We start from the raw sequence: 11,940 nt of genomic DNA, 5'->3' as shown, positions 1-11,940 counted from the left end.
TTTTAGTAGAGACGGGGTTTCACCATGTTGACCAGGATGGTCTCGATCTCTTGACCTCGTGATCCACCGCGCCCGGCCATATTATCCTTTTTTACATATTGTTGGATTTGACTTGCTAATATTTTGCCAAGAATTTTGTCTTTTCATGAGTGACATTGGTATGTAATTCCCTTTCCTTGTATTTTATTTGTCTGTTTCTTATGTTAACTCTTTTGCTTTTCAAAAGAGGATTTCCAGGAATCATGCTGATATAATATGTATTATACTGGTATAATAAAGGAGTAAGATATAATTTATGTTATATATAATATATAGATAATATGTACTAGGTATAATTATTAGCTAACATTAGTTATTAATAATAGCTATTAGTAGCTCCCTTAAACTACTTATACATACACGAGTTTTCTTCTCTTTTTTGTTCAGTTATTTCCATTCTGCCCCTTTGCTGCTGTTTTCTGCTGCAGTAGCTTTTCTTTGCCACTTTGCTGTAGCTTTCTGTCCCCCTTCTGTGTTGCCCTTTTCCTTTGCTGTAAACTTTTCCTGTTCTAGTCTTCTGCCTTTTACTCTCAAAATTTGTTTGTTCATTTATTCATTCATTCAGGAGTTCGAGTTTCTACTGTGTACAGGACACTGTCCTAGATGCTGGCACACAGGGTTACAGGAATAGCTGCTGCCCTTAGGAAACTCAAAAGCTTTGGAGGACCATGCCCACCTCAGCTAGCCAGTTTAAAGCAGCACTGCTGGCCACCAAGTCCCTCTGTATTTAGGGAACCAGCTCTGAGTGGACAAGGGAACTTGAAGGGGAATTCTTCCTGGGCTCAGGGGTTGGACCTCTCAGCTTATTAGGCCTTGCCCTCCCTGGGCAAGGTAGGAGTCTTAACCACCAGGGATTCTAGATTGATTCACTGAATGACCAATTGTGGAATTTTCCAAAGTTAAACAAATTTACATAAAGTACAAAATTTCCCCCATTTACATAAAACTGTTTGTTTTTCAAAGATATCCTCAATTTGTACTGGATAGATTCATAGTCCAGGAAGGCTCAGAGAACCAGCATTCAAGGGTCTTGGGGTCTTCAGGCATTCCTCCTTCTCCCCAGGGTTCTTCTCTCTTTGCTCCTCAGGTTCCCTACTCTGGGATGAGGAGCCCAGGCTGGGGGGTCTATCTGAATGAAGCACAGCATCTTGCACATAACAGCAACTCAGGCTCTGACCCTCTTCACTCAGTGGAGGGTCCCTTCTGTACAGCTTTATTCAGCTAGACTTTCAGGAAGCTGAGGCAGGGACAAACTGAACATTCATCAGCTGTGTTAAGGATTTGCTCGGTCTAGAAATAAGATTATCTTTTTTTTGAGACAGAGTCTCACTTTGTTGCCCAGGATGGAGTACAGTGGTGCAATCTTAGCTCACTGCAACTTTCACTTCCCAGGTTCAAGTGCTTCTCCCGCCTCAGCCTCCTGAGTAGCTGGGATTATAGGCGCCAGCCACCACGCCTGACGAATTTTTGTATTTTTAGTAGAGTCGGGTTTTCACCATGTTGGCCAGGCTGGCCTCAATTGAATTCCTGACCTCAAGTGATCCACCTGCCTCAGCCTCCTAAAGTGCTGGGATTACAGGCATGAGCCACTGTGCCTGGCTTAGAAATAAGATTTTTTAAATTTTCATTTTTAACATAAAAAATTACAAGTTTCTGAGATCGCGCCATTGCACTCCAGCCTGGGTAACAAGAGCGAAATTCCGTCTCAGAAAAAAAAAGAAAAAAAAAATTGCAAGTTTCTATGCATGATTCATGGCTTGCAAAAGTATTCCTATATAATACAGATATTTTTTGAGACAGAGTCTCGTTCGGTTGCCCAGGCTGGAGTGCAATGGTACAATCTCGCCTCACTGCAACCTCCGCCTCCTGGGTTCAAGCGATTCTCCTACCTCAGCCTCCCAAGTAGCTGGGACTACAGGCACTAGACTACAAGGACCACCACGCCTGGCTAATTTTTCATATTTTTAGTAGAGATGGGGTTTACTGTATTAGCCAGGTCTCTGTCTCCTGACCTTGTGATCTGCCCACCTCAGCCTCCCAAAGTGCTGGGATTACAGGCATGAGCCACTGTGCCTGGCCTGGCATAATTGTTTTTAATCTGTATGCCTTTTCTTTTTCTTGCCTTATTGCACTGACTAGGGACTCTGGTATCATGTTTAATTGAAGTAGGGAAAGTAAACGTCTTTGCCTTGTTCTTAACCCCAGAGAGAAAGCATTCTCTCTTTCACCATCAAGTATGATGCTGAGTTTTTAAAGATGCCCTTTATTAGGTTGAGGAAGTTCCCTTCTACTCCTGGTTTGGTGAGAGTTAATCATGAATAAATGCTGAGTTTTGTCTGATGCTTTTTCTGTATCTATTAAGATTATCAAAAGGTTTTTCTTTTAAAATTCATTATGGCAAATTACATTGACTGATTATCAAATTTTGAATGTTGATTTTCTATGTTTTTGAATGTTGATGTTTCAAATATTGCATTTTTGGGATAACCCTACTTGGTCATGGCATATTATCCTTTTTTTTTTTTTTTTTTTTTTNGGGTTTCACCATGTTGACCAGGATGGTCTCGATCTCTTGACCTCGTGATCCACCCGCCTCGGCCTCCCAAAGTGCTGGGATTACAGGCGTGAGCCACCGCGCCCGGCCAATTTTTTATATTTTTAGTAGAGATGGGATCTCACCATGTTGGCCAGGCTGGTCTTGAACTCCCGACCTCAGGTGATCTGCCCACCTCAGCCTCCCAAAGTGCTGGGATTACAGGCATGAGCCACCGCTCTCAGCCTGCTCCTATATAATTGAATAAATGAACCACTACTAAATGCTTGGAGGGGTTGGGAGTGTTGCTGTAAAGACAGAATAAAAACCAAGTAATTAAAAGTTGGCAAAGTTCTTCAAAAGCTTTTAAGGTCATCTCATTAGATGAACTGCTATAAGCTTTATATATGGCTAACAGAAAAAGAATTTTGGTAAATCAATAAATTTGGTAAAATCAAGAATTGGTCATTTGGCAAAATTGGCTTAAAATACTTTTAGAAATGCTACCTACGAAGAAAACAACTATTTAAACATAGTTTAAAATTAATCATTACAAGATAAAAAATTTCCATGTGAAACCCTAAAATTTTTGTTATATCAGCAGGATACAGTCATAAGAAAACAAAACCACACTAAGATCATTGACGATTTTTTTAGGTCTCCATGAAACCAGAACCTTGACTTTTTTTTAAACATGCAAATCTAAAGTTGCAAAAATAGTGCAGTGAATCCCATATGTCCTCTACACTCACCAGTGATGAATGCTGGTGACATTTGTTTTCTCTCTGTATAGAGATAGACATTTTTTGTTGTTAAATAATTTGAGTGGAAGTTGTAGAAATTATGACTCTAGAATCTACCTTTAAGGGCTATGTGCAGTGGTTCACATGTGTAATCCCAGCACTTTGGGAGGCTGAAGTGGGCAGGTCACTTGAGGTCAAGAGTTCAAGACCAGCCTGGTCAACATGATGAAACCTCATCTCTACTAAAAATACAAACTAGCTGGGTGTGGTGGCACATGCCTGTAGTCCCAGCTACTCCGGAGTCTGGGGCAGGAGAATTGCTTGAACCGGGGAGGCACAGGTTGCAGTGAGCTGAGATTATGCCACTGCACTTCAGCCTGAGTGACACAGCAAGACTGTCTCAAAAAAAAAAAAAAAAAATAGAGAGAGGAGAGATAATAAATTTATAAGGATATTCTTTAACATAACCGTGCTAAAATTATCAAGTTTAGAAAATTGAACATACAATACTATTATCCAATGTATGACCCATGTTCAAATTTTGCCAATTATGTTAAAAAATTTCTTTATAGCAATTTTTTTCCAATCTAGGATCCAGTCCAGGTTCAAATGTTGCATTTCTTTGTCCTGACTTTTTTTTGTCTCCTTTAATCTGAAAACATTCTACAGGCTTTCTTAGCTTTTTATCATATTTGCATTTTTGAAGCTTGAAGGCAGTTGTTGCATAGACTGTCTCTCAATTTGGTTTTGTCTTGTTGTTAGCCTGTGATTAGATTCCGGTTGTTCATTTTTGTCAGGAACACCACAAGTTATGCTGTGTCCTTTCCCATGTCTGACATCAGGAGGCACGTAATATCATACTGGCTGATAGTTGGTGATCTTAGCTTTGATCACTTGTGATGTTCACCAGCTTTCTCCATTGTAAAGGTACCCCTGTTTCCCAATTATAATGAATATGTAGTCTGTGGGGAAATTTGAGACTGTGTAAATATCCTGCTTCAGAGTAAATTTCATGAATGGCTTTAGCGTTCATTGATGATTCTTGCCTGAATCAATTATTACTATGATGGTTGCAAAACAGTGATTTTTTTTAACTCTGTCATTCTTCTACATTCATTAGTTGATGTTCAACTGTGAAATAAGGTTTCCCTTCCCCCACTTCTTCCTTCCTTTTTCTATTTATTTATTATTTGCATATCTACCTATCTACCTACCCGTAGAGACTCATGGACTCGTTATATTCAAAAGTTCTACTATGAGGCCTGGCATGGTGGCTTATGCCTGTAATCCCAGCACTTTGGGAGGCCATAGCAGGCAGATCGCTTAAGCTCAGGAGTTCGAGACCAGCCTGGACAACAAGGCAAAATTCCATCTCCACTAAAAATAAAAAAACTAGCTGGGTGTGGTTGTGCATGCCTGTAGTCCCAGCTACTCAGGAGGCTGAGGCAGGAGGATCACCTGACCCCGGGAGGTCAAGGCTGCAGGGAACTACGATGACACTTCAGCCTGGGAGACAGAGCGAGAAACTGTCTCAAAAAAGAAAAGAAGAAAAAAATTTCTACTCTGAAAAGCAAAGGGGTAAAGAATTGTGCTTACCTTTGGAGATAATGTAGAACCCTAAACCTAATGCTAGTTTGGCATATTTGGTAGTTTTTTGTATTTGGACCTCAGAGGTACAAAATTGGATTAATCATAATCCTTGGTTCATGATATACTCCTATTTTTCATGCATGGTCCATTCCTTTTTCTATTTTTTTGGGACAGGGTCTCACTCTATTCCTCAGGCTGGAGCGTAGTGATGCACACAGCTCACTACAACTTCAAACTCCTGGGCATGAGCGGTCCTGCCACCCTGGCCTCCCAAGTAGCTGGGAATATAGGCAAGTGCCACCATGCCCGGCTAATTTTTAAATTTTTTGTAGCAACAGGTCTCTCTGTGTTGGCCAGGCTGGTCTCAAACTTCTGACCTCAAGCGATCCTCCCACCTCAGCCTCCCAAAGTACTGAGATTATAGGCGTGAGCGACCGCACCTGGCCAATAACCAATTATTTTTAAAACTATGCACCTCAAACCCACTGCTCAAAACAAAAACTATAACAGATAATAATTCTATGACCTAGCAATTCTACTCCTAGGTATGTGAGAAATCCTTGTTTATATAAAAGAGGAGACAGATATGTACAAGAATGTTCTTAGCAGTACTATTTACAGTGGCAAAACCCTAATGCCCATCTACAGGATAGAGCATGAAAAAACTGGTACGTTCTTACAATGGACTAATATACAGGAGTTGAAATCAATGAACTATAATGACATACAACATGAATGCGTCTTATCAATATAAGATTAAGCAAAACAGCTCCCCAAAAATAGAGTTCAATACCCCTTTTATAAAGCATAAAATATAGGAGTATCTATATTTTAAGAATATAGATAGACACAAAGTAATTATATAGCAAGGAAAGCAATGGAATCAAAAAGGGGTTCAGGATTATGGTGACCGGGGATGAGGGATAGTGGAGGGATGGGATAGGGCAGATGAACACATGGCTGGTGTAGATTGTCATGTTTATTAATGGCTTTAAAGAAAATCCAGTACATGTAACTCAAACTTGGACATATGAGAAAAAGCTTGTTTTCCAGACTTTTTGCTACGATTTTAGTTTTAGGATTTCCTCCCCACCTTACCCCCCACAAGACAGAGTCTTGTTCTGTCACCCAGGCTGGAGTGCAGTGACACAATCTCGTCTCACTGCAACCTCTACCTCCCCAATTCAAAGGATTCTCGTGCTTCAGCCACCCAAGTAGCTGGAATTACAGGTGTGTGCCACTACGCCCAGCTAATTTTTTTGTATTTTTAGTAGAGACGTGGTTTCACTATGTTGGCCAGGCTGGTTTCCAACTCCTGGCCTCAAGTGACCTGCCTGCCTGGGCCTCCCCAAGTGCTGGGACTACAGGCGTGAGCTACCGCTTCTGGCTCCTAGGATTTCCTGATAGAGCTGATTGACTTTCATGTAAGCATATGTTAAGATCACGTAGTGTTAATTTGGGATTATACTGTATGCCAAAAAATAAAGTTCATAAATTTATAGAACTAGAAGTAAGGCCAGGTATGATGCCTCACGTCTGTAATCCTAATACTTTGGGTGACTGAGGCAGCATTGCTTGATCTCAAGAGTTTGAGACCAGCTTAGGCAACAGAGCGAGACGTTGTCTCTATCTAGCTGGGCATGGTGGCACGGCCTATGGTTCCAGCTATTTGGGAGGCTGAGGTGGGAGAATCTGCTTGAGCCCAGGAGGTTGAGGCTGCAGTGAGCTATGGTAGCGCCACCGCACCCCAGCCTGGGTGACACAGCAAGACTGTGTCGCCAAAAAAAGAAGAAAGATAAAGAAGGTAGTGAAATCCCAATGAGTAATATTTCTCCTTTCTTAAAAAGTATAATCGTTTAGTAGGAAAATGAGAATTTTTATCTAAATGAAATCATAAATTGCTTTAAGAGGCTCCTGCATTTCACTTTTAATTGCCAAAAACTTTTCTCAAGTTTGAAAATACCTAAAAGCCATATATATGTATATATTTTTTGAGACAGAATTTTGCTCTTGTTGCCCAGGCTGGAGTGCAATGGCGCAATCTCGGCTTGGCGCAATCTCGGCTCCCCGCAACCTCAGCCTCCTGGATTTAAGCGATTCTCCTGCCTCAGCCTCCCCAATAGTTGGGATTACAGGCATGCATTAGCACGCCTGGCTAATTTTTTGTTTTTAGGAGAGATGGGGTTTCTCCATGTTGGTCAGGCTGATCTCAAACTCCCAATCTCAGGTGATCCGCCCACGTCGGCCTCCCAAAGTGCTGGGATTACAGTTGAGAGCCACCGTGCCTGGCTGCCATATACTATTTTAATAGAGTCACTAGTTTTTCATGGAGTTATTGTTGATCCCTCTTTCTCCCTCACTTGCCACAGTCCTTTACAAGAGCAGTGCTGAGTCTGTCGCCTTAACATTGCTCTACTCTGAACCTCTTTTGTTCTCTTCAACCGCTGCTGTAGTTTAAGCCTAGGTTTGCAAACTAGCAACTCAAGGGACACCTTCGGCCTACAGACAAGCTGTGTTTGGCCTGTGCAAAGTTGAAAGTTTAAAAAATTTGTTGCCAACGTTTAAAAATTTGGAAGTTGTGCTTAAAAATGCAGATCCCAGCTTCTTTTAAAAAATAAAAATATTATAGCTAGGTGTGGTGGTGTTGGGGGAAACGGCAATGGAGGAAAGGCTTACAGAGTGCCACATAAAATGATCTCAAGTACTGGGAGCAATAGACTGCGGCCAACTGCGTCAGGCCTCTGGGGAGGCAAACTTCCCCAAGCCTTCAAGTTCCAGCTGCAGAGCGACCTTGACTCTGTTACAATGCATAAGATGCTCAAGGACTTAAAACCCCTTTTGTAGCATCACAAAGTAACCAGACTTGTAGGCTCCTTGTGAGACTCACTTCCTCCAGCTGTGCCTAGAATGCAATCTGTAGATAATAACCACATGTTCTGCTTTTCAAAGAAACTCACAAAGCCGCCACTGCCAGCAATCTTCAGAATGACCCGCCAGCTCCAGTTCACCGAAGAATGCTCCACCATCGCACCACCCCCTCCCCACCATCACCTCACCTTCACCCCACCATCTGCTGACTGCTCAAAGTGACTGTAACCAATAAATGCTGTGGGGAACCTAAGCTCGGGGACTTCACTGCCTCCATTACAAGTGATGGTCCCCTGGTCCCACTTTCATTCCTAATCTTTCTCTCATTCCCCTGTCGCCACGGAACTCGGGGTACCCACGGGTGGGGTGTGGGGGCTGGTTCCCTACATGGTGGCTCACACCTGTAGTCCTAGCTATTCAGGAGGCCGACGAAGGAGGATTGCTGGAGCCCAGGAGTTCCAAGCTGCAGGGAGCTATGATTGTGCCACTGCACTCCAGCCTGGGCAACAGAGAGACCCATCTTTGAAAAAGAAAAAAGAGAAACCAGAATATCTGGCAACGCTAGGCCTACAAGTTTCTTTCAACTCGTTCACTTCACTCCTTAGCATCACTTGCTTACCCCCATAAGGGCGACCAGTCTCCTTTATCTAGCCTTCCACCCTCACCTCAATAGAGCATTATATCTACCCCACCTCCTCTACATTGTCAAAAGTGGCTTTCTCATGAGGTTCAATCAAATCATTTCTTGATTTGCATATGCTTGATTTGCTGGTTGTTTTCAGGATAAAATCCAAACTCCTTAAAATGGCATTTCACGATCCGGTTTGCCCACACCATGCCGTTCCTCACTCCCTCCCAGCTCTGGCTCCCCAGCACCTGCAGTTCCCAGATCAGCATGCTTCCTGACATCTGCCGTGCTGCTCTCTCCACCTTCTCTCCTTTCTCCCGGCTAACCCGTACTCAGCCTTCAAAACTGCGTTGACATCCGTCTTCCGAGAACCCCGAAGCCTTTCCTGCTCTTTGAGGATCCCTCAGCAACCTATGCTCTTGAGTTGCTGAGCTCTTCCTTTAAGTGCTCGAGGTCTCCAGACACACCAGCAGACATTAACCAAGGGCGGGCTGAGGGGGGTAATCGTACGGGGATTAGATCAGTGCTATTTCCTAGTCTACACCGCGAACTGAGTTCTGTCCCCACGGTGTAATGTGACCGGGGTGAACAAGGGTCCGCCCCGGTACGGATTCCTGAGACCACCGTCCCCCACCGTGTGCAAACCAGCAGGGAGCGCAGTAGACCGCGCGCGGCCTGGATTGGAGGGCGCGGCCCGCGGGAGCGGCCTGGGATTGGAGGGCGCGGCCCGCGGGAGCGGCCTGGGATTGGAGGGCGCGGCCCGCGGGAGCGGCCTGGGATTGGAGGGCGCGGCCCGCGAGCGCGGCCTGGGATTGGAGGGCGCGGTCTGCGGGAGCGGCCAGGTCTCGGAGGGCGCGGCCTGCGGGAGCGGCCTGGGATTGGAGGGCGCGGCCTGCTAGCCGGGTTTGCGATTGGAGGGCGTGGCCTGCGGGAGCAGCCTGGGATTGGAGGGCGCGGCCTGCGAGCGCGGCCTGGTCTGGGAGGGCTTGCTGGGAGCTGTAGTCCCCGGAGCCGGAAGTGGGGGTGGCCGGGGTTGAAGCCGCCGCTGAGGCGGCAGTCTCTGCCGCTGCCGCTGCCGCCACCCGCGCGTAGCGCATCACCCCGAGCCCACCGGCCGCAGGTGCCTCCTACGGCTCCAGGCGCCCCCGGGAGCCCTGAAGGGCGAAGCGGCAGGGACGCCTCTCTCAGGCGAAGAGGCGGCCTTGTCGCCCCGGATGCGGCCAGAGAGCGCGAGCATGGAGCTCGGCGGCGGCGAGGAGCGCCTGCCCGAGGAGAGCAGGTGGGCTGGGAGCGGCCGCGGAGCTGCGGCGGCTGCAGGAGCTGGAGCCCCGGGAGGCCTGGGAGGACGTGGGGACACGGAGGGAAGGGCCGGGCGCGGCGAGTCGAGGACGACGGCTGCGGACTTGTTTGGGAGGCATTTCGCAGAGGAGGGGCGGGCGGGGCGCAGGTGGGACGAGGGAACAGGCTGAGGGGGAGGACGGTGGGTGGGATTTTCCGCGGGCAGAGGGAGCAGAGGAGCGGGAAGCTCAGACCCAAGGCCGCTGGAGAGGAGGTGGCTGCTGAGCGTCTGGCGAAGAGACCGGAGTCTGTAGCCAGGGACGGGGCACCGCCCCGGCCGAAACTTGCCGTGACAGCAAGTGGGGCCCGTGTGAAGGGGGTGACGTTGTAAGAATTTCTGGGGGCAGAGGGTAAGCGTTACGAGTGGCCTGGGAAGAAGCTTAGGCGAGATGAGTGTGGGGGAGAGAGTGAGTGTCATGGCAGTGCGGTGGGGTGGGGGCTTCCAGTGCGGCCAGAAACTGTCACTGAGTCACCACTGGGCCCCTGTCAGAGTGGCAGGACCTCTGTGTCATCTCCTTTTCATCTTCAAAGCTGTCGCTTCTTCCTCACAATGCAAACTAAGCTCTCATTTACGTATATAAAACCATTTTCAGAAAGTTCACATCTTCTGGAAATTGGGGGATTTAAAATATAAAAACTACTTTGGGCCGGGTGCGCTGCCTCACGTATGTAATCTGAGCGCCTTGGGGAGGCCGAGAAGTGCGGATCTCTTGAGTCCAGGAGTTTGAGACCAGCCTGGAACATAGGGAGACCCCCGTCTCTACAAAAATACAAAAATTAGCTGGGTGTGGTGGCGCTCACCTGTGTGGTCCCAGCTACTCAGGAGGCTGAGGCGAGAGGATCACCTGAGTCCGGTAAGTCAAGGCTGCAGTGAGTCAGGATGACACCAGTACTCTCTAGCCTGGGCAACAGAGCAAGACCCTGTCTTCAAAAAATGAAAAAAAACCCAAACTACTTTGACTAAATGATGAATTGGAGTCTGTAGAGATGCTTTCCATTAGGGTTTGCTTCATTAGTAACTGTGGTCTTAATTTTAAGAGGCTGGAATGCTGACAGGCTAGAGCAGGAATGTGACTTAAAGGAGTTGTGCTTGACATTTATTATTATTTTATTTTATTTTTTGAGACAGGGGCTCACCCTGTCTCCCAGGCTGGAGTGCAGTGCTGTGTACACAGCTCACTGCAGCCTCCAACTCCTGGGCTCAGGCGATTATCCTATTTCAGCTTTCCAAGTAGCTGGGATTATAGGTGCCAGCCACCACATCTGGCTAATTTTAAAAACTTTTTTGTAGAGACAGGGTCTCACCATATTGCCCAGGCTGGTCTCTAACTCTTTGGCTCATGCAATTCTCCCCCATTGGCCTCCCTAAGTGCTGGAATTATAGGTGTGAGCCACCAGGCCTGACCTCACTTGACATTTAGAAACAGTTTCAGATATAGTGATGGACTCAGGAGTAGCTGGTGTCCAAAAACTGGAAGCAGAATATTTACCTCTGAGAAAATGTCAACAAGGGAAAATTTATGAGATGTTCCTGGTTGGAGACTTGCTTTTTTTTTTCCCCAAGATGGGGTTTCACTGTATTGGCCAGGCTGGTCTTGAACTCCTAGCCTTGTGATCCACCTACCTTGGCCTTCCAAAGTGCTGGGATTACAGGCATGAGCCACTGCACCCAGCCAAGACTTGCTGTTTTTAAGGGTGACTCTACTTTCATGTGTGAAGTGGCCTGTTTTACAAAACCTGAGATCTGTGAATGATTTGTACCAAGTGAAACTGAGCATCTTACTTCCGTTTTCCATGTTTCACTTCCTGCTTTGTGTGTCTATTTATTCTTCCTCCAGATGTCTGTGAAATGCTTCATGGAAGAGGTCCCATATAAATTCTAAACACGTTTTAGGGTTATTTTGATTTCCCTCTACTACCTCATGTGAGGGAGGCTGGGCTAGTTATTTTTTTAATATATGTAACACACTATTTGCCATATGCCAGGTATTGTTTTAGGGTATTAAGATATGAATACTGCATTAACTTGTTTAATCCTTATAACTGTTGTATGTGGTAGGCACTACTGTGGTCACTTTCACAGGTGAGAAAGCTGAGGGTGGACAGGAATAGTAACTTGTCAAGGTTGTACAGCGAATCCCTGACAGAACGGGACTCAAACCCAGGCAGTGTGGCACCAGAGTCTGCACTTTTCTCTTTCC

The 11,940-nt window shown here is 46.0% G+C and overlaps 1 protein-coding gene and 1 non-coding gene across 9 annotated transcripts in view; one reads left to right on the top strand and one right to left on the bottom strand.

Annotated features, from left to right (window-relative positions):
- RUBCN (rubicon autophagy regulator) overlaps positions 1 to 11,940 on the top strand; it is a 74,628-nt gene that overhangs the window by 5,934 nt on the left and 56,754 nt on the right. For 4 of the 8 annotated variants that reach the window (XM_017541013.2, XM_017541011.2, XM_017541012.2 and 1 more), the window contains exon 1: positions 9,413 to 9,680. The exons of 1 other annotated variant lie outside the window; for it this stretch is intronic. In XM_017541013.2, the coding sequence (XP_017396502.1) occupies positions 9,616 to 9,680 (65 nt within the window). In that variant the 5' untranslated portion in view covers positions 9,413 to 9,615. Of the gene's footprint in view, positions 1 to 9,402; positions 9,681 to 11,940 lie in introns of those variants that run through there. 3 more of the 8 variants (XM_017541014.2, XM_017541010.2, XM_037742933.1) reach the window with 2 other exon arrangements.
- Positions 4,976 to 5,053, bottom strand: LOC119473057. Its single transcript, XR_005202224.1, has one exon. It is a non-coding gene; the product is annotated as a small nucleolar RNA SNORD113/SNORD114 family (small nucleolar RNA).

This window comes from Cebus imitator, unplaced genomic scaffold, assembly GCF_001604975.1.
Source record: "Cebus imitator isolate Cc_AM_T3 unplaced genomic scaffold, Cebus_imitator-1.0 Scaffold129, whole genome shotgun sequence".
Lineage (NCBI taxonomy): Eukaryota > Metazoa > Chordata > Mammalia > Primates > Cebidae > Cebus > Cebus imitator.
This window is presented reverse-complemented; position numbering and strand designations above follow the sequence as displayed.